At 38.4% G+C, this 23,577-nt stretch overlaps 1 protein-coding gene across 1 annotated transcript in view; it reads right to left on the bottom strand.

Annotated features, from left to right (window-relative positions):
* Positions 1-23,577, bottom strand: part of THADA (THADA armadillo repeat containing) — a 3,943,996-nt gene that overhangs the window by 1,173,657 nt on the left and 2,746,762 nt on the right. Inside the window, exon 30 of the mRNA XM_044073699.1 lies at positions 5,907-6,028. Within this exon, the coding sequence (XP_043929634.1) occupies positions 5,907-6,028 (122 nt within the window). The remainder of the gene's footprint in view (positions 1-5,906; positions 6,029-23,577) is intronic.

The following is a 23,577-nucleotide window of genomic DNA, read 5'->3' as shown; positions in this document are numbered from 1 at the left end:
TATTATACAAGAAATATAATTTAATACAATCAGGAAGGTGTTTATTGATTATCTGATCAGCTCAGGTATGCCCCCTCCCAGTTCTTGGTTGGATGTGTTTGATTAGGAACTAGTTAAACCAACTGTCTACAAGCACAAACGTTTTTTGTTACTGAGTATTTTCACTGATTGAGTCTGAATGCTACTGAAAGTGTTGAAGCCAGATTGAAGCAATCACTTCTCTTATCTTTGTTTTTTTTTTTGGGGGGGGGGTACTTATTGTCCACACCTAGAGAAATAAGTCCGTCGTATAGGATTTCTGCAGCACAATTCCCCAGGCTGAACTATACCTCTCAACTGTCCAGATTTTCACAAAATGAATAGATTTTTGCTTTGTTCCTCATAAAAGTTGTGGTTTTCTGGCAATTAGTGGCAAATCATTAAAGATTGAAGTTAGAAAATAATGGCAACATTTGAGTTTCAGACTTCACACCCTTCAGAAAATTCATACTAATGCAAAATCTACTATTCTATTATCTTTCTAAGTTTATAAGAGCAATATTTAAAAATTGCCCTTATTTTTGGGTCTTTGTCTCACTTCTATTTATGGCTTTTTCCAGATTTCTTGCTCTGAGGTTGAGAGGTATGGCAAATGTTTCAGGGTAATCACTGTCAACCAGATACATTTCAAATTGTGACATACTTGTAACCCACTCCCCCATGTAGGGACTCTGGATGTGTCCAAACAAGACAAGGAGGAGTTATGCAGTGTAAGTGTGCAAAGTATCCCCCCATCCAAGGTATAAACAAGTACTACAGTGGCTTTTCATCTGTCCTTGATTTTGCAGAATGTTCTGGTTTTCTGTCATATTTTTATACTGTTGATTTATGCTTCTTCTTATTCAGAAAATGCATGTTGTTGCAGTGCCTGTTGCTCTCTGTTTAAGTAGCAATGCTTTAATGACAATTGGGTAAGCTTGTCTGAGATTGTAAGATGTAAGTAAGCTTTAATAAGCATATTGTTAAAGAATTATCAATATTGAAAGCCTTTTTGTTGTTGCCATGCAGGGAATGTTTACACAACTAGATAACGTATAAGCCTAAGCTACTGAAATGCACATGATTGTATTTATAATGAAGGCCAGGATTACAGTATTTGCAGAAGCTCATAACATTTGTTGGAGACTTGCAGTCCTCTTTGCAGGCTTTACCCGTAAACTAAACAGAATGCCAATCTATCATGTGTGGTCCATAACTTGTGCAGTAATCATTTAAGCAATTTATCTTGAGCTTGTTTCCTGTTTGCTGTTCATTTTTTACTTTGATCATGTCTTCCCCATGAAACGATAGTTGTTGTCAAGCAGCAGGTCTTTTTTGGATAAGAAACATTTTTACAAGTGGAGGTAATCGGTATCACAGAGACTGCTACTTTCAGCATGTTACTTGGCACTTTTATAAAGCTGGATATAAATTATAATTAGAACTGTAGTGCAAGGAGAAGTGGTTTGAGTTGAGTGCTGCTTCTTTTTTTATACTTGATTTAGACTGCCATTTTCATGCCTCACAACTTTTTTGTTTCCATCTAGATCTTAAGAAAGCTGCCATGTAGCCAATGCATTGAAATATTTTTTTTCTCCACTTCATTTTCTCTTAATTGGACTCTCATAATAACGGCTTGGCACCCAGGGCAGCGTATTTAATTAAAGTCCCAGTTTTTGTGGTTTTGAGTCTAGCTGCGCCCCTTTTTAGTTGGTCACGCCCGTTTCCAATGGCCCCACCCATCCAGCTGTCTCCTGCCGCCCCCCTTTGATATGAAGTCACTAGCCGCTACTGCTACTACCCAAGTGACCAAGGTTTGACTGGCAGTCCTAGCAAGGGAGAAGCCAGGCAGGGAAGAATAGAAGTGAAAAAGTGTGACATACTAAGTGATACTGATTTCTCTGGTAGAGACAGGGAAACCACCAGCCATGTTTAAAGAGGCATAATTGCTATGGCTGCTTATTGACAATGCCCTCTGCAGAAGTCATAGATAATGAGCGTTGTCAGTCCATTGCATGCCACTTCCCTCATGCAAACTGAGCATGAACAGGGGATGTACAGCTTAAAAGAAAAAGCTCTGAACTATCCTTGATAGCTGTCTACATGATGGCCTCTCTCAGCTGACTCTCACCTTCAATGACAATGGAGTGAGTGGAATATTTGGACAAGGGAGGGTAGATGATTAGCAGTGGTAGAGTATTAAAAACAGGTCAACAACTACAGAACTATATTATACATAGACTGTGGGCACTCACAGCTGTTAATATGGCTTCCATTACTACAGAAAAGGCAAATGGTGAGCGTACCTCAACATATGAAAACCATACACAAGCTATAATTTCTCAAAGCATATTGCAAAAAATTATTTTCTACATGGTTTATATCACCAGAATTGCATGGACTATCATCATTTTTGTATCTCTCTACTGATTCATGGACACGTAAAGTCTTTACTGTACCTGGTTCTTGTGGAATATGGATTAATAGTCTGATAAGTATGGATTAATATTAGAAGCTGCAATTGTATGTTATAAATTATTTTAAAGCACTTCATAAAGTTATGAAAAGCACCTTTTTAAATAAAATGTAATACCTTGGTACAGCTTCTTCTGGCACTGGGTCAGTGCAACTTTTCATCACCAGAAGATTAAGATTTTTCAATGAAAACAGCAGGGGTCCAATGCCCAGTCACATGGCACTCTCATATTTAACTCTGTGCAGAAATACCCGTTTTTTGCTGAAAACTGCTTAATCATTCTGAAAAGCAATATAGCTAGACTAACTGCAGAGTTCCTAAAGCGCAATAATCTTTTATGCTAGTTGAGTATCATGTAGACATAATGTGGAAATTAAATGCGATTACATTACATAAATGTGTAAAGAAAAACAACTTTTGTTGGTTAAGATAAGCTTCCATTACTCCTAAGCCCTCTGAAAGTCACAAACAAGGCTGAAAAGATGAATGTACTGAAGCAAGTCAGTCATGGACACATACTGTAAGTGCTAGATTTATTTTGTTTGTAACTGCTTTGTGGCATGTCGATGTAAGCAGTTACTAAATCCAATTAGGCTACTCAGTCCAGTTTGATTGTTATGAATTTGGGACTGAAGAAATGACTGCCTACATAATTAAGGTCTACGACAGGCAAACAGTCGATTTTTGAGTCAAAGTATTTAAAAAAAAAATAAGAGGCTACTCAGCTTTGTGAAAGAAGTAGCAGTAGGTTTAACTTTCCTACATGTTTTTCATACAAATTCAGCATTTCAGAATGTGCAATGTTAGGTAAACTAGGTATGTTCCAAACTGGTCAACTCTGAGACATAAGAGCAATAAAACTCGGAGTATGACATACATGACCTGGAGCTGACTAGCAACCTGGGCTGTGGACAAGGTGAGCAGGGGAGGCAACAGTATGTGACTAGTAATGGCTTGAACATCTGAACATATCTGGTGGAGGGAAGATGAAATGGTCCATCATTCTACTGATTCCCAGTAGGGGCTGGGTATAAATGGAGAGGCACAGGATGAAGGTGAACTTTTGGTCTACCCAGGTATTGTACAAATCTGATTCAGACAAGGAGTGGAAAAGTAGAAACATACAAATGTTACCTAATCTACATTCCAGGCTCTGCTTTTGTGGCACTCATGTCAGGATGCCAAGGGGAAGAAAGATGAGACTGGAATTATTACAGCCATTCCAACCTCTAATGCAGAATGGAATTCCTGAACTAAGACAGTCATCTTTTGGACTTGTATCAGAGGGTGTACTGTGGATCAACTGGTGTACACATATTGGGGAGGGCTTCAGTGACAGTAAGGAGGAGTGGGAATCAAAAACAAGTTGTTTCAAACGGCTCCATTTATGCAACGCAGCAGACATTGATACCATTCTATACAAGCCACTAGCCTCATTACTGATGCAGCTCCTATGTTGCTTTTAAAATGAACCAGAGAGGTTATGGCATTGATATCAGTCACTCGAGTGCCTCCACATTCTTTGGCATTCTGACAAGTATTCTGTGAATAAATGGGTCTATATGACTTGGTCGACAGTTCCTATGATCGACTGTTTATTTGGTCGACAGTTCATTTGATCGACAAGCATTTGCCCCCTTCCCCAATGTTGTGTAACCATGGAGTTGATATATATATAGTTAGGGGGGGTGTGGGGGGCACAGCCCCATTAGGTGGGGGCAAAGCCCCCCACCTAAAATGCTTGTCGATCAAATGAACTGTCGACCAAATAAACAGTCGATCATATGAACTGTCGACCAAGTCATATAGACCCGAATAAATATATGTAGCAGTTGTCAGGGTGACACATGTCTGACAGTGCAAAACAACAGGATCACGTGATAGCCCTAAGTCACTCAAATTAAAAGAATTGCAAAGTGTCTGGTCTCATTACATTACATCAGACCCGGACCAGATCATAAGAAAAGTATTCTTTGAGCAAGCAAGTTATTAGCTTACTGATGCAGTTATTTTCATTAATATTACTAAATGTCAAAGATGCAGTAAGTGGGGCCAAGAAAAAAAGAGGATTAAATGTTACAGAAAGATGAATATCTCAATTGAAATGAAATAAGATGCAAATATTATACGCAACTGAACAGACAGACAACAGGAGAGCCATGAAAATAAATAGGCATGCATAAAATTAAACCATTTAAGTTACAAAAATAATACACGTACAAATAATATTAACAAACAACAACATTAGCTAGCCTGATCATGGCAGCTGTACCCTGGATACAATCAGTTGACGGGGTGTTATCAACATGCAGATGAGAGACAGGAGGATGACTTACAGCAGTAAGAAAGTGCAGACAGAAGGTGCTGGATTTAATGGTCCAAAGGTATTCATTGCACAGGTGGTCGATGTGGAACAGCACCAAACAGAAATGGAAAAAGGCACAGACATTCCCCATAAACTAGGGGTCACAAAGAATACAATAAAATAAGTTCTGTCAATCAGGACTTCCAGTCAGGAATTTACAGAATATATTGAATCACTTTACAAGTTAAGGAAGAAAAGGCATTTTCCCAGCATATTTAACTTATGTCTACTTGTATAGTGTAAGTAAATAAGTCAGCTGTTCTTTAAAGCTACTAAATGTATTACTGAAGAAAGATCATAATACTCACTGTAAAGTCAGACCTTCTCAACATGCTGACAATGCTGAAACATACTGTTTGAACTACAACCGTATTTATCTTAATTACCGCAATGTACCTGATGTTCCTGCTTGCAACCATAAGGTTTGCTTGTACTTATGTTTACTTCTAATTCTATCGAATATTTGTGCTTTTCCGTACATACTTTTTTTGGACAATCACATCCCTTTTCTGTTTGGGTTGTTTCCACGTTCGAGTTATGGATGAAAACAGTTTACGAAACAGATCATTTACAGAGTTAAAATAAACTAATAAATAAAACTGTGCATTACTGAAACACCTTGCAGTGAAAAGACTAAGAATTTATGAAAACAGATATAATGTTGGCATACACTCTGCATGTAGGGGCATGATGTTAATATGAATGGGAGATCTACCTGGCAGTTATCCTGGGTGGCTGTCCTGACACAGTGGCAAATCCAGAACAAAACACAAAAAACAGAAGCAGGGAGGAAGGGCAAAAAAGGAAGTTCTTTTTTATTAAACACATCCTCCAAAAACAATTTTATAGGGTGGTTTAACTTCACCAATTTTAAGAAAATACAGTAAAGTTGTAAGCTGCCAGTACCCAAAGAATGACTCACACCTTCCAAAACACACACAGCAACCAATGAATGAGAAAATTCACTCTAATAAACAAGTAAAACTGTCAAAATGAAATACTGCTCACAAGCAGGCTCAACAAAGGACACATGGGATTTAAGCATACCTCTTTGCCAGCCAGTTTTTGGTCCTGATACAAGCAATGATGTCACTGTTGTACAGCTCCTGCAGAAGGCTTGAATTGGCTCTGTGTTTGGACTCAAAGAAAGACTGCAGCAAGTGAAGAACCTAAGGCAAATAAGGAGAAATAACAGACTGCTGTAAAAATATTTTTCTAAAATCCATTTTCATGATTTGACTTCTTTCACACATGGCTACATAGCTGAAAATCACCACCTGCTGAAAGAACGTGTAAATAGTGCTAGTCTTCCAGATGAAGAGGAGACCCCCCCCCCCCATTTAAAAAACTAGCCACAGGACAATCTGCCTTGCAGTCCCCATGCAAACCACACCACACTACTCCTTAAAGTGCCAATCCCATATCTCTAAATATTGAGACTAGCAAACTGCTTCTCATATGCAGGGTACGACAAAATATCTTGCAATTCATGAAATGATCTAATGTCTGAAAGGAATGGATTCAGTTATGTTTTGTAATAAGGATAATAACCTGGGGATCTATAGTTGAACAGCTCCCTTTTATTTCTACTATGACCCATGCTAAAGCTTAATGTAGTTAATAAGTTCGCTGTCCTGAGGTCTATCTAAACAAAATAAAAACAGTAAAACCCACTGTAGAGCACATCAGATTTAGTACTGCAGTGTACCAAAAACAGGTAACAGCAGGGTAGATTGAAGATGGTAAATATTTCCAAGAGTACGACATACATATGGCCAAGGTTATGATCTCTGTCATCACACATTCAGTAGACAGCATACTTCTCAACTTCTTTGCTCACGAATTCTGGATAAAGCCCAAAAATGAGTGACAAAGGCCTAAAACCTGGGCAATTTGCAAATTCTAGTCTAATTCACTTAAAAATTTATGACAGCAAAGGGTTTTGTATCAACATGTATTTTCTGAACAATGAGCATTAGAGACCACAATTGTTAGTAATTTATCAGAAAAATCAAGAATCCTTCAAGGGGCAGGGTAAAAATATGAGGCAACATCAGGGTCAGCTGAGAGGTATGGACAGGAGTGGCTACTACAGAAATGCAAATCCTTTGTATATTGTCAGTCTAAAATTTGGAAAATAAGCAAGCTAGGGAAGCCTGAGAATGGAGAAGAATATCTGGAAAAAGAGAGAGCAAAGACAATAGGCTGCAGCAGAGACAGGCCAGGAGCAGCTTTACAAAAACAGGGAAAAAAAGAAAGAAAACAGCAGAGCGAAGCAGCCAAAGTCATTTTAGTACTACCTTTAATCTCAATGCACCACATATACCAACTCTTAAAAAGCTACAGAATGCTTTGAAGGAATATTAAATAAGGCCTAATTAGACAAAAAGGGGCATAAGAGAAAATGACGGCATGGATCTGTGTGAACACGACAGCATCAGGAGTAACAATGTCAACAGAAAGAAACGTGTCAGCCTGTGTTTATCCGTGGATAGTGGAGTGGTCTAAGGACCAGGCCAACTGCCCTACTGACAAAGGTAATGGAACAGTGTGCCACACAATGAGGAAGACTAATGTTTAGTCACTGTGGAGGTCATACTTAGGTGAACCGATGAGGTGAAAGGATCATGGCAGAGCCACACTGGTAGACTAAATTAGCTAAAGTGCCTGCTGGAAACAACTAAAATGAGCATTTTACAGTAACAAACAATGTAATGGAGTATTGGGTATGCTGTAGTAAGTATGTATTTAAGTTTTTATTTATTGACATCTCTTTACCAGAAAAGTCCAACCAGGTAAAGGTATCCACTTTTAGCAAAGGCCAGGAAAGAAAAGCTACATTATAGACAATATTAAGAAAACAAAAAGAGAAACAGTTGTGCACACAGTCAGAGCCTAAAGGAAATTAGCATCAATAGGTTTCAATGTTCTAAATAAACCAAGAAATCCAATTTGAAATGAAGAATAAAGAACTTTATTTGCAAACTTTTTAACACCCAAAGTGGCTGTGAGGCGTTTTCATCTGACCCTCCAGACTTATTCAGAACAATGAAGGTTTTACACAAAATTACAAAAAAATCCAAGCTTAAACACTAATTAATCAGTCACAATCAGTTTAATGAACCATCTACCTGTCTCCATAGGGGTTCCCCAAGGATCCATCCTTGGACCCCTACTCTTCTCTGTTTTCACCAATAATCTAGCCTCTGCCACCAAACATGGCACACTCATACAATACACAGATGACTCAACCATCATCTGCTCAGCCCAGTCCCTACCCAAACTGCAAAAAGTCACACAGGAAGCCTTTTCCTCTGTTGAAACTTGGTTATCCGATGCCCAATTAATACTCAACCCAAACAAAACTAAACTACTCATCTTCCAACCCACCAAACATACTCAAAACAACTCTTACTTTAACATCACAGCAAAAGACACCACCACTATATACCCAACTGAACACACCAAATTGCTAGGAGTGGAAATAGACAATAAACTAAAATGTGACATTAACATATCCATGACTATAAAAAAAGTCCACAAAAAACTAGGAGCGTTACACAGAAATAAGCAACTTCTCACCAAAGCAACAAAGATTTCAATAGCAAATTCCCACCTTATCTCCACTCTACTCTATGCCTCTCCAATATATACCAACCTAAGGCAATGCGATCTAAACAAGCTAGAGACCTGCTACAACAAAATTGCCAAATTCGCCACAGGGGCATCCTACTGTAGTCACCACTCTCTCTCACTTACTGAACTGGGCTGGCTTGAACTCCCTCACCTCCTTCAATGACATCAACTCTCACTCGCCCACAAACTAGTAAACTAAATGTCCCATCCCTCCAGAATCTACTCCAACCCTATCGCACCATCAGACCACTAAGATCCAGCAACAAAAATCACTTGCAGATCACTAAAGCCAATAACTCTGCTGGTCAAGCACTATTCTCTTGCACCATAGCCAAATTATGGAACTCCCTCCCACCCACAATTACCTCCATACCATCATACACCCACTTCAAAACTTTACTAAAAGCACACCTAAAAACATGCTGGCTATGCCCTTGCAACTCCCACTCTAATATCAACCACCCCATCCAACCACTACCTTTCTTTCCACTCCATTAACTACTTTGATTATAGCAAGTTCAGATGCTCATACACCTAGTACTTATTATACAGCAGGAACTTCTTATTGTAACATTTGTTAATGTCTGTTATGTACTTCACAGATAAAGATTCCAGTTGTCTACTGATGTACTATGTTCTTCATCTGTAAATATGTTGTAAGCAATTGCTATGTAAATTGTTAATCGCTATGTAATCCAATGTAACTACTGTCTGTTTATTTTAACTGTGGAGCTTTTCTCCCCGGGCCTCTGCTGAAAATGGACCTACGTCCAGTCAGACACTCCCGGTCAACAAATATAAATAAATAAATTGACTGGTAGTAATTTAAATAGATAAATTAAAATCATAAATAAACCAACTAATCTGTTTATAATTTAAAAAAACAATATACTACAAATATACCATAGGAAGGCTCAAAAAATTTTAAAAATATAACTAATATTGTAAAAAATACATAAGGTTGAAATTACAATGTTGCTGCCCTTATTTTCACGATGGGTGTTACTAAGTGTGCTCATTTAAACCTGGGTATGTAATTGTGTTCAACTTTAGTTCCCAATGGAACTCTTTGTATTCTGTCTCCCAATTACCACCCCCAGGCTCCAGCTCAACTATATCTAAAATACCAAATTTAAAACTATTGCAGTTTGTACATTCTAAAGTGTGCTTATATAGGGCATTACTGGTGCTACACTGTTTGATATATTTATGCTCATAAATTCACTTGTTCAATTTTCTTTCCGTTTTACCAATATAAAATGCCACACATGCAGAGCACTTTGCTATGTAAACTACTCAGTGAATCAAACAATTCCAATTTTTTAATATGACAAGTTTAATTATCAATACCAACAGAGGTTCTGCTGCCAACCAAGGTATCTCTACAATAACTACATCTACCATACTTACTTGTGCCCTTAATGTTGTCAGGAAAGTTGTTAAATCCTGCCTTCTTCATCTCTAGGTGATTTTTCATACTTTTGTCAGTCTTATACACAAACTGGGGTTCATCTCCAGTTAGGAGATCAAATCTGCATTGGTTGCAAGTACATTCCAATTTCACTTCACTACATCTTAGATATCCTATGATTTATCTGAGTATTTTACAACTACGTTTCTTTTGAAGCCAATGTTCTTAAATGTTTTTGTTTGCTGCCATCAGGACCAATACCTAAAAGTGGCTTGTACCAAATTCACCATTCCTTAAAAACTTCAGTCTTGGTCCTATCAACCATATTCTTTAGGTACCCCTAGCATAAAACATTTCACACACCTTAGCTATTTCTTGGGAAACCATGTCGCTGCTGGAGGTCATTCTTGCAACCCTAATTAACTGACCCTTTTTTTTTGGCAGGAAAACATGTGGTAACTATTTAAGTGCAAATTAAGTTTTGCTAAAAGTGGGTTTTCTGAAAATTTCTCGACTCAAACCCTTTGTCACTTTTAAACAAGTTGGCACATAAAGTTCTTAATTTTTGTTTCAGATCAGGTTACTTGGTTTATATGGAGCATCAAACTTTATTGCTGCTAATTTCCTTTAGGCTCTGACTGTGGGCACAAATGTTTCTTGTTTTATTTTGTACAGTCTTTGTGCACATGGCTGGCATTTTGGTTTGTGTCGATATTAAGAAAATCAGACATAAGTAACATGAAAGATAAAAAAGCAATACAATCAATTTAATATAGTTACTAGAGGAAATTAAAGGCAATGTTTTACTGGCAAAGACATGTAAACAGAATAACATAGTTGCTAGACAAAAAAAGGAGAATGATTACTAGCACTGCCGTTAAAACATTAGAGTAGCAGACATGTATTGGGTATAGTGAATAAGATGGTTGAAGCTGTGGGAAAGAAGGGAGAAATGGCAACCAGGTTAATTAGGCAGTGGGATAAGATGATTCTTCCAATAGAACAAAGAGTATTGGGATTACATGATTTGAAGGGGTATTTCAGAGCAACACAGTTAAGGTTCCTATATGCTGCACAAGCAGAAAACTATAATTCAAAGTGGAAAGTGATGATAATGAAACAGGGGGAAGCTCAACAAACAAGAAGAGACTGAGATTTTGGATGCAGACCTTTAAGGAGAATAACAATAATCATACAAATATTATACTCATATAGTAGCAGAAAGTATTCTAAGAACTAAGCCAACATGGGAATGGAGAAAGGAGATTCTGCCAATAGGGATGACTGCAATTAAGGAGGCAAGAGGGGGTTGAAATATATTGGAGAAAACTGGCAAAGGAACCAAGGTACTGGGAGCAAATAACTAGAGAGGGAAAAGTAATAGAATGGGAAAACACCAATAACTTATTTGGACTACAGATAAGAAATATTCCTTTCAAGGATTGATATCAGAGTATAGGCAAAGAGAAAGAAACAGGGAGGTCCTAAATGAAAGGCCAGCACTGGTAGAGTTTTTACTAAAATATAGAACAGAAGCTGCCACTAAAAAAAGAACCGTTAGTAGACAGTATAAAACATTGCACGATAACTATAAGAATCAATCAGAGGAGGTTAGAAAGGACAGGGAAGAGAGACTGGATAAGCAATGCACAAAGAAATAATGGTAGGATATCCGTACATCTCCCAAATATGCAACAAAATCTAGAATATTTAGGATTTTTGCTTGGAAATGTTTACACAGATACTTTTATACCCCAAGCAGACTCCAGAGAATTTTTCCTCAGGTAGACAGCGAATGCTGGAGGTGTGGTGGTGAAGAAAGAGGTAATAAGTAACATATTTTCTAGGAGTGTAATGAGTTGGCAGACTTTAAAGATTCCCTGCAGACTACTGTGTCAGAGATGCTGGGTGAGCAAATTGATGCAACTACGGAAATGATTTTTCTGGACTATGAAACAGAATCAGAATTGCCTAGACATAGTAAGGCCTTGCTAAGTCTACTAATGCTGGCCGCCAAAAAAAGCAGTTACTAGAAAATGGAAATCAAAGTCGAAACCAAGTGTACTAGAAGTAGTACATCTAGTAACCCAGAAAACAACTGGAATTGGGATCTTTAGAAAAGGGTAGGAGCAAATTACAAAGACAAAAATGGGAATTGTGGGAACAATACATACAGGGGAGGAATGAAGTTTAAAATAAGGCAGAACTTGAATGAGCTATGTAATGTTTGACTGAAAATGATTGGGTAAATGATAAGTGATGTATAATGTTTGCAACTTGAATTATGTCAATATTGTTTGTGATGTAAAATGCTTGCAACTGGGATTGTGTCAGCATGGTTTGTTTACATTTATATGAATGCATGGCTGTCTATGTCATAAGTGATAGTTTAATAAAGATGCTTCTTGTTTAAAAAATACAGGTTAATTAGGCTTTGAAAAGAAAGAAGATTACGGTATGTGCACAGGAAGTTACAAAAATGTAACAGAGAAAACTGATAGAACAGTGTAGACAAGGAAGTAATATGAAAATAGTAAATATGTTAAATTAAATAAACTCCGTAGTAGTTGGTATGCGTGGACACCAGTAATGTGTTTACATAATATGCATGTGTGTGTACATTATGAGCAGAAGATGCTCCAGTGGAGCTGAGTAATATAAAATGGATTAAATATTTACAGTATGTACAAACTGCAGTGGTGGTGCTGTGGGTAGCATTGTCGTCTCACAGTAAGACGTCCAGTTCGATTCTCAGCTAAAGCGTCTTCTGTGTGGAGACATGTGTGAATGGGCGTACCTTCATTGAAGGTTGTACGTCAGGGCTGGCAACTCGGTACATAAAAATATGCTGCCAATCATTAGCGGACCGGAGTTCCGCTGTGGCGATCCCTAACCGGGAAAAGCCGAAAGATACAACAACAAAAAGTAATACAAGAATATCTCTACTTCAGGTTAAGTGGGGGCTTAGAAGTCTTTGCTTATGGAGTTAGGTGGTGAAGTTGGAAGAGAGTATAGAAGTGTTTAGCCAGGTGTAGAGCAGGAACAGAGCCATGATTCAGCTAGAAATTATTTTAGTGTAGATGTCTGGAGGTTAGATATGGACTTCAGGGCAAAAGGAATCAAGATGCTGAATGTAGCAACATAACTGGAGTACACAGGTACGTGGCATTTCTGGCAGATCTCCCAGGTTTGTAGGTGGAGAGATTTTTTTTTTTTATCAGAGCAGTATAGTGGACTGTTGGGACAGTAGTTGTGGAAAAGGCTGCTTAGTGTTGGGCATTTTAAAAGTTTATCCATTATGTCATTAGTCACAAGAAGCAGAGTATATGAGATATGATGATAGTGTAATTCAAGTCAAAGTAATTGTTTTAGGGCAAAGCATTGGTGGGTTCTATAGGGTATGTTAGCAATGAATTTTGTAGTTTGGTTGTAACATTGCTTAGTGAAGCATGAAGATTAATGAGGATTGTGGAGCTATAGAGGAGTGATGGTAAGGGGTAGGTAGTAGACAGTGTTGTTTTATGGTGTTAATAAGGGCGTTTTTAGTTCAGTGTAACACTCCTAATTTCTAGTGAGTTTTGTTTTAATGTTGAGTTTAATGTGCAGATCATGTTTAAGGTTGCATTCTATTAACATCCCTAACAGTTTAGTGTATGGAACCACTTCTATCACTGTATTATCAAAGAAGGTCATTTTAAAGTTGGTTTTGCCTAGTGTGTGGGATTTAGGGAAGAAAAGGAGCAACTTAATTTTTGTAGGTTTAACAGATGTTGTGCATTGTTGTGCCACCTTTCAGTGCAGATAAAAGTTTCTTGTGTGACTTGCTGAAGATGGTTTAGGCTATTTGCAGAGAAAATGAGGGTTGAATCAGCCACTTTCTAGCTTAAGAATGCTTAATATGAGGGGGTATGCAAATTGCTAATGGAAATATTAAAAGAGGAGAGGGCCAACCAAAAATTCTTAAGAGTACTCAACAGTAACTAGCAAGAAGGGGCAGAGACAGACATCATTATGCCATTCTACAGCTTGTTTTCTGTTGGATAAGTAGCTACTCAACCACTGGAGAGTAGTCTGGCATAGGCCCAGAGAAGATAAGTAGCTACTGAACCACTGCAGAGCAGTCTGGCATAGGCCCAGAGAAGATAAGTAGCTACTGAACCATTGCAGAGTAGTCTGGCATAGGCCCAGAGAAGATAAGTAGCTACTGAACCACTGGAGAGCAGTCTGGCATAGGCCCAGAGAAGATAAGTAGCTACTGAACCACTGGAGAGCAGTCTGGCATAGGCCCAGAGAAGATAAGTAGCTACTGAACCACTGCAGAGTAGTCGGGGATAGGCCCAGAGAAGATAAGTAGCTACTGAACCACTGGAGAGCAGTCTGGCATAGGCCCAGAGAAGATAAGTAGCTACTGAACCGCTGCAGAGTAGTCTGGCATAGGCCCAGAGAAGATAAGTAGCTACTGAACCACTGCAGAGTAGTCGGGGATAGGCCCAGAGAAGATAAGTAGCTACTGAACCACTGGAGAGCAGTCTGGCATAGGCCCAGAGAAGATAAGTAGCTACTGAACCACTGCAGAGTAGTCTGGCATAGGCCCAGAGAAGATAAGTAGCTACTGAACCACTGCAGAGTAGTCTGGCATAGGCCCAGAGAAGATAAGTAGCTACTGATACACTGCAGAGTAGTGTGGCATACGCCCAGAGAAGATAAGTAGCTACTGAACCACTGCAGAGTAGTCGGGGATAGGCCCAGAGAAGATAAGTAGCTACTGAACCACTGCAGAGTAGTCGAGGATAGGTGTAGAGAAGACATTAGTTGTGTGAATTTAACACAATAGACAACATCAAAGGCATTTGACAAGAGAAGGAATAAAGTAGTAATAAGTTTCTCACTGTCCCTGACTTTGTTTTATGTGTTTGTGAAGGTTAGTGGAGCAGACGTTGTGCTGTGGCCAGGATGAAAACCATGCTCTGTGGGAGTGAGTTTTTCATGGAGGAGATAGGGGAGTAGTTTTTTGTGAATACATTTTTCCAACAATTTTTAGACAGTGGGGACAATGCAGCTGTAGGTTTAAAGTTTGATAATTCAGTTAAGTTACCACTATTGTGGAGTTTAATATTGTATGACTTCTTCCAAACGGATGTAACATAGAAGTCGTGTATTGACCTATAACTTCACGTATACAGTCTGACAACACCAGATTTAGTTCATGGCAAACAGAATGTTCCTTTAAGAAAATGTTAGCAAGCAAAACTTCAGAGGTGTTTCCAGAAATGAGCAATAGTCAGCTGGATACTGGGACATGCTGATACACATGATCCCAAGGTCAGGGTAGAGCTACAACGCAACAAAGAGACAGAGTGCAGCAGGCGGCCCTCTTTTGATCAAGATGGTGGAGATCTAAGCAATTTTGCCAGTTTTTATCTCTAGACTGGATAGTGGTACAGCTGGTAACAAAAATAAACTACACTAAATATTTTGGTGACACAGTAAATGGAAGAAAGTTGATTACAGTATCATTGGAAGTCCAGAAGGTTCTCATGGGAGGGGTAGAAAAATAACCACCACATACAGCTGCGTATGCCTGGTTTGTCACTGGAAAAGCATATATAATGCTGCAAAAACATCTGGTTTCCAGCTGGATCCATGGGAAATGGAGACATGAATGAGCTCAAATAAAACACTTACATCATCTCTGACAGATTCCTTGATTTGTTTGTAGTAAAAAGATGACAAGATTTATCTAAATTAAAATGTAAACAGGAAAGCCATACCAGCTACTGCAGTGGTATACTAACACCACAAAGGTTGCAACAAGCCATCAAACTGTATATGGACTCTGGAATACATTACAAAGAAAGCTGTAGGCATTCATCTACGAATCGTGATCCCAAAATTCTAAAACAGACTAAAAATTAAAAAGCATCACTGAAATATGCCAACACTTGACAAAAAACAATACATTTAATGACGGTTAAGTGCTTAATTCTTAAGGATTCAAAGAAATTCTTCAGAACTCAGCCATTCCGCAGTATACAGAAGGTTAAATCAGTTGGATTTGTGGTCTGCATGTGGGAGAGCAAAATACACGTTTGATACCCATGTCAATAAAGTTCCCTGGAGTAAGCAAGATACAATGTTAATATGAAACAGAAACCGGTTTCTCCATAATTATAGTGCACCCACATTGGCTGAATGTTCTTAATCTGGGGGAATTCCTGTTGTCTCTTAATATATCCTACTGATGCAGAATGAAACTAAAAGTGTTTTCACAGTGTGTTCATACATCTGCATTACACAGAGCATAAATAGGTGCAGAAGTCCAATGCACATCAACTAAAATTTACTGTAGCTGTGTCTATTTAGGAGAAATCAGCAGTGCAAACTATAAATGCTGTCAGATACTATCATGTGTTCTATTTGCCCACAGTAATGTTACAGATGGTACAAATGTGCAAACAGACTGACTCTCACCCTTGATATTTCCAAATACTGTAATCTGCTTTTTATACTGACCCATCCCCAATCCCCCAGCATTTCTCTACAAGTATATTCTCTGGCCATATGAATATCAGCACTACTGTATATGAATAATAAGGGACTAAATGCTGTGCAATCACCTATTATGTTAAGAAGATTGGTTATTTGACAAACAGTTAGTGCTTATCTACATAATGTATTTTTAGTATTACTGTTGTCTAATGTATTATTTATTGATGAGGCTTTCCTCTCTGGGTCCATGCTGTAAATTTAATTAAGGCACAACAAAAATAACTGCCAAACATACCTCTCAACTGCACAGATTTTCACAGAATGTCCTGATTTTTGCCTCATATTTTTTGTACATTTTCTGGCAAATTAGTGGCAAATCATTTAAGACTGAAGTTAAAAAATAACAACAGACATTTGAGTTACAAACTTCAAACCATTCAGAAACTTCATGCTAATGTAAAACCGGTTATTCTATCAACCTTCTAAGTTTGTAAGGGCAATATTTAAAAATTGTCTCAATTTTTGGGCCTTTGTCTCGCTTTATATTTATGGCTTTTTCCACATTTCTTGCTCTAAGAGGATGAGAGGTATGCTGACAAAATGCACCAAGGGCAAACAGAAGAACCGCAAACTTTTAACTAAACTGATACATATTTCTAAAAGAAATAATCTAACATTAAATGTTTCAATATACCAAAAACCTGCATCCAGCAAGCCCCTGACGTTTTGACCTCATTATTTAGTAATTTACTTTCGTCAAGCTCATGAAATTTAAAGAGCTCATCAAAAAGCTGGAAGGTACAATCAATAGATATTACACCCTGACAAACTCTTCTGTTAAATTCCTAGAAGCCTAAAAAAGAAAAAAAAATACAATAAACAAAAAACAAAAACTGCACAGCACAGAGCACGCAACACCAGGGTGATACATTGACCGCTTTTGTCTCATTTAATACAAGATTTCTTCAGCTGTGTGAAACCTGTTGCACCGACACTGCATAAACGATCACAAGGTTGTAGTAACTTGTACGTTACTGTAACTGATACTTAGGCTAAATAATAGCAGGTAACGGCAGATAAATTTATGCCAGAACTGTTGAGAATGGTAATTCAGAGATGAACACCTTAATTCTTAGAAGGCTGGTCAAGAAGGGCACCAGCACAAGTGTGGAACAGTAACCTGTGTGGACATTAGTCCTCATTACTTATGCTGTACTCCTTACAAAAAATTAGTTTTATTAGAGGAAAAATGTGCCAGAAAAACAGACTTCAGAGGTAGGCAGCGTAATAGATCAGCAAATGGTTGTGGATATGGCCTATTTAGATTTTAGCAAAGATATTATATATTACCTCACTTCAGTTTAGTGAATACATTAGTCAGTCTTGGTGTCAGTCTGGCAATGGTAGGAAGGGTAAATATCTGACTGGTAAAAAAAACTTGTATTATCACCCTCTGTGGTGAATCCACTCAGAAAAAAAAGTTTGCTTACCCAAGATGCACAATAAAAGTTAATACTGAGCCAAATCTTTTTAGTGTTTTTATACATGGGTCACGTAACAGCAAGATGAAAGTACACATTTGATATTAACATAAATACATAAAAAAGACCAATATGCAAGAAGGTAGGTATAGAAAGGATTAAAAAAACAGATTTGACAAGACTGGTGAAATGGCCTTAAACATTCATCCATGTTCTACCCTGTGAGTCCTGGTTATCATTTCCTACTAAACGTATGACCAAGGAGACCACTGAGAAATTCAGTCACAATCAGTCACCGATAGGGGACTGACAATGTCCATTAAGTAGTTTTTTCTCACATATCCCAGAAGAAAATTTGTCATCACCTATCCAGCCATCCAGACTTATTTTAAAGGCTGCTAAGGAGTAATTGTGAAATAGGCTGCTGTTACGTTTCATATCAAACAGGGAATATGTTGGGCTACATATCTGTCAAGTTTCACACCATTTGGTGGTGTTGATGTGGTACTACAGATTTAAGTCACTAGAATGGGTACTTGCTTTACCACCGCTTAATTTAGATAAAGAAGTCCAGAGTCCTGGGTCACTTACACTACTGAAAGTTAAGGAGAGATCACCCCTTAGCTTTTTAATGACAGTTAGTACAAACACAGGACTTCTATTCAATAGTAGTAGATACGTTTTCTGTCACCTATGATCTTTTTGGTGAAGAAACATTGAAGTCTTTCAGTTTAATTTTAGGTGTTTAGTGAGGTATATACCACAGGGAGCACTGTACTCAATGATTGACCTAATAAAGGAGGAATAAAGTGTGACTATAACTTCTTTGGATTTTAAGGGAATACTAAAAAGGACAAGCTGTGCAAAGCAGAAGAATTTTCTAAACACCATAGAGACATGGCGGCCAAGGTGAAAACAGTAGATCAGACATCTCTGTGTAGCCCAATGGGTATACCCTTCAATATGACACAGCTATAGCGTGCAGGATATTTAATGCATGTTGCATTCTGTGTAACATGATAATGCACTGGTATGGTGGTGAAGTGATCCATGCCTTCAATGCAGCTCTCTTCCAGCCCCATGACAACTAATGATGACCAGCCAGCAGCAGTAGTAAGGGATCTCGTGTGGCAGGCTTTTACATGGCTTACAGCTGTGCAGGTAAAGAACGGGCATCTAGTCCAGAACTATGGACCATGACATTTGGGTTAGTGTTTCCTTTAATGTAAAAATCGCAGAGTATAACTGATGCATACAGTGACATCTGTGGGCTGTGCTGTATGGTTACTGTTCATCTGACATTTTCTCTCATCTTAAAATATATATATTTTTTTAATTTCTTAACAGTTACTCATATTACGGTTTGTAGAAGTCATGCCTGACTGCTCAGCGATTCCTATTCAGTGATGCTGTAAGGCATCTTAAAGTAATTATCACCAATTTAACCATTCTGCAAAATAAATTATGCTGAAGTGGTGTACATAAGTATGCATGTACTGAATGCCCTCATTTGGTATAATTACTAAAAGCAGTTATTTTGATATCTGATGACTTCATGCATTGTATTTGAATGAAAATGTATAATTTTGTTTTTTACACTTTGCATTTCATTATCAGATTAAAGTATGCTGCTTGCTAAGGTACTGCACATCAGATTATTTTTATTTTGTCATACACAAAAGTTATTGACTTCAGGGACAAAAATATAATTTCTGCAGTGGTGAGGGTAAAGTGGCACTAGTGTTTGTTTAAATGGCAGGATACTCATTTTAATCTGTAATGTTCTCATGACTGTGGTTCCATGAAAAGTTGTGCACTAATACTTTTCAGGTACAAGTAACTGGCAGCTGCAGGAATGTTAATACACACAGCACTGATGTTAATGACTGTAGTGTCCTGTTATGTCGTACACATTTTCTTCCACATTTCTCAGAAGGTCTAAGCCAGTGGTACACAACCTTTTCATGGGGGGGGCCACTACACGAATTCTTAATGCATCTGCGGGCCACCTAAAAACATAGTAAGTTGTTACGAGTTAACAATAAGTACAGGTGACTGGCAATTTTACTTAAGACAGCAGTCATGAAATTGCCTGTTTTCTACATCAAGTTTGTGTTTAAATTTATTCTGGCTTGCAGCCATGACTTACTACAAACTCTTGCAGAAAGTTACTACTGTTTACAGACTATAAGTTACAAACAACAAAGAATAGCTAAAATTAGAGGTGTGCACAACTGCGGTCAGTTAGATAAGTAAGCATGTGCTGCAAGGTTTGCATGAGTGGAGTAAGGCATAGCATTTTTTTACTGTTTTAAAAAAAATTTTGGTGACTCTCTGGGGGCCGGATGGTGTTGCATCGAGGGCCGGATTTTGCCCTGGGGCCAGACGTTGTGCACCACTGGTCTAAGCAACGATACTACAAGGATGTAAAGCATACAGTAATAAAAAGTCCCACTCCCCCTCACTTTTTTGTCATATACTCTTCCCTTTTAATTAAATCATTCAACAGTATTTATGAAGGTAAAATTGTAAGTAAGAGAATTGTCAAAGTTAATTCATAGTATTTTAAGATCAAAGGAGTTATGCACATTTCCTAAGGATAATCTACTTGACAGTGGAAGTGATTTTGAAATGGCACTGTCATAAGAGAGATATATGATGAGTTTATTCGATGTCATGAACTAACTGATGTAGGTGACCCTGCAGACACAATGATCTGGCAGTGCTTTGTGAATGCGATCAGGACTTCAGATTAGAGGTTCTGGCAGGTGTGGATGAACGCTGATGTGACTGGCATAAAATATGCTGAGAATGTCTTCCCCGACTACTTACATTATTTTCTGAGAAGCACTGGAGTCTCGTGTGATATGTCCCCACGGACCCAGACAGTACCCCCAGCGCTTCTCCTTCCAAGAGTGACTTCTACTCGAGTCTGGCAAGTCCTAATTGTGTATGAATGGAAGCAGCCATGGATGCCTGGTGTGCCATCATACCAGCATTAGTATGATCATGTCATTATTCCTACTCCCTGCCATTTTGAGGTGGTGCTGGAAATCTTTACTTATACCGTGGAGGGCTCTGCCCATTTCCAGCTGACTCTCTGTACAGTGCTCTGAGCAATAACAATGTCACGGCACATTTGCAGTTTGGCAGCCAATGCCTGTTGTGCTTACAGGAGTAGCTGTAACAGATGTCTGCATTTGCCTCCTCTCTGTAAAGGTGTCATTGTGGACACTGTTAACTCTGAACATCTGCCATCATTCTCAAATTGTTCTTCTAGGTTTGGTGATACTGGTGTAGTGGTGCATGGTTGTTCCTTATGTACAAGTCTGAGCGCAATGTCACCATGTGTTTGACATTATATTTCATTGTCACTTCCTGCAAAATTACGAACCTGTTGTAGGGAATGAGATCCTGACATTAAACTTGGGGAGTGTGTGCCACTTTCCTAGAATGTCTCAGAAATATAACTATGTTTTGATCTTCATCATCACCAACTGCCATTCTGCAGTTGATATCCTTCAAATTCATTGGTATGGTGAAAATGTTTGTTTCTGATGGTGACCGTGAAAACAATTACTTGAAAACATTACTCATAGACACTCATTACTGTATGCTTATTAAGGAGTGTGTGTGTGTGTGTGGGGGGGCACCTACAATGCACACTGCCATCATTGCTATTCTGTACTGATGTAAATGGTTTACTTAGTAATAGTAATTGTCATTTATTTATTTATTTATTTATTATTTATTTATTTCATTTTCATTTCTTTACCGGGAAAGTCCGACTGGGTTGGGAGCCCATTTTCAGCGGAGGGCCAGGAAGAACAGCTCCACACTTCTTTAATGTAATTATTTGTTGTCGACATTCAGTTCTCTATATGTATATTTGATAGTGTTTTTAAACTGACCTTCATGAGCAGATGAGTGCTGCTGCAACAGTCAGTGGTAACAGCCAGTGTCCACATCACCTCTGATTATTCTAGAGCCATCATCTTCTGTGTCACACTCATCCCCGTGGATGAAGAGAGAAGGTATGTCTCATCTGGTGTTAACTGGGTAACTGATGGAGGTCCCCCCTCAGTACTGGGAAGGGCAATGGCATTCTGCCTCACTTTGCTTTTAGCACATCCTACCATAACATTTGCCCTCTTCTTACACTGTGCTAATGTGCAGTTTCTGCCACCCACTTAATTAATGTTGAAGACAACTTCATTCCAGGCTTTACTCCTCTCGGCTTGTTTGGGTCCCTCTTTACCAAATAGGCATTTCCCATATGTCCTAAAGACTGCCATGAGGACACGATTTTCCTCATGGCTGAAGTTATCTGTTCATTGCCTTGATCACTTGTTTTGCATCATTACTACATATTTTTAAAAAAGAAAGAAAAAAGGTCACTGTCATACACACACACAAAAACTTTTGGAAGTAATTATCATTCAAACTGCACAACAGTGACCATGTGTGCCTGCCACCCTCCAAAAAATGTTATGAGACACAAGGCCCATGATTACATACAATCCAGCCAAGTGAAGCTGTTCTATAGCATTAGTTGCTTTATATTCACATCAATAAAGCAAACATCTTTTTAACAGACTCACCCTTCCCCACCCCCTACAATTTCATGTATTATCATCATTTTTCATACATCAGTGAGTCAGAAAACATCCTCATCACCGCAGTGCTTCACAACTTAATGACATTTCTACCATATATGCATAATCAGTAAATAACAACAAAGTAATGACTTTCCTCAGTGATCATTAACCATTTCCAATGTTGCTGTAATGAAATCCCACTTACAAATGACAGCTTTAAACTATTAATTAATATCAATCATAACATGCACATATTAGTAAAAGCAACATTTTCTTAATTTAACTCAGTACTTTTATTTGCAAAGTGCTTTATCTTAAATTATAACTTTTTAAAATTATTTTCTTACTTTTAGAAGTCTGACGTTTCCTAAAACAGTTACAGTTACTTACAGTTTCAGAGCAGTCCTTGGTTAATTGTGATTGTTTCTCAAACACTAACTTGTCTTTGCTTTGGCTCATTAGCAGCAGTACAAAGAACTGCCTGCTCACACCCTTGTTCTCCCCTCCCCCTTCCCTGTTTATTACCTTAAGACAATCCCAAAATTAATAAATATTACCTGTGGCAGGCACCATTTTTTAAAACTACAATCACCCTTGTCACTATCATATGTTCACTCATCAATTAACTCTGTTACCTGACTGTTTCCAGCCCCCTCATAAGAGCAACTAACAGGGTCTCTACCTGCTTCGCACCTCACCCTGCCCCCTATTCCCTCCCGCCCCCAGTGGTCCCACCTTTATTACACTCACAAACCCCTCCCATCTTTCCTGTAGCCAACCACAGTGCTAACCCAACATTACCTCCTCCATCTTCCCACTACTATCACATCTCCTCAACTAACATGTACAAGCATACCTTACCTATGCTCACTGCATGCACTCTCCTTGCATATCTTACATCCTACCAAAGCTCCATCATTCCCCCACTCAACCACTACCACTGTACTACTACTCACACCACCACTCATGTCTCACCCTCACTCAGCTCCCCTCCCATCAACTCAAGAACCATCCCTATGCACCCCCTACATATTCTACCAACTATATTACTCAAACATAAAGCATCCCTACAACTTAACATAGTAACCCTCCCACCATACCTA

This window comes from Protopterus annectens, chromosome 6.part0, assembly GCF_019279795.1.
Source record: "Protopterus annectens isolate FY-2018-M chromosome 6.part0, PAN1.0, whole genome shotgun sequence".
Lineage (NCBI taxonomy): Eukaryota > Metazoa > Chordata > Ceratodontiformes > Protopteridae > Protopterus > Protopterus annectens.
Note: the sequence above shows the minus strand (reverse complement) of the source record. Positions and strands in the feature narration are given on the sequence as shown.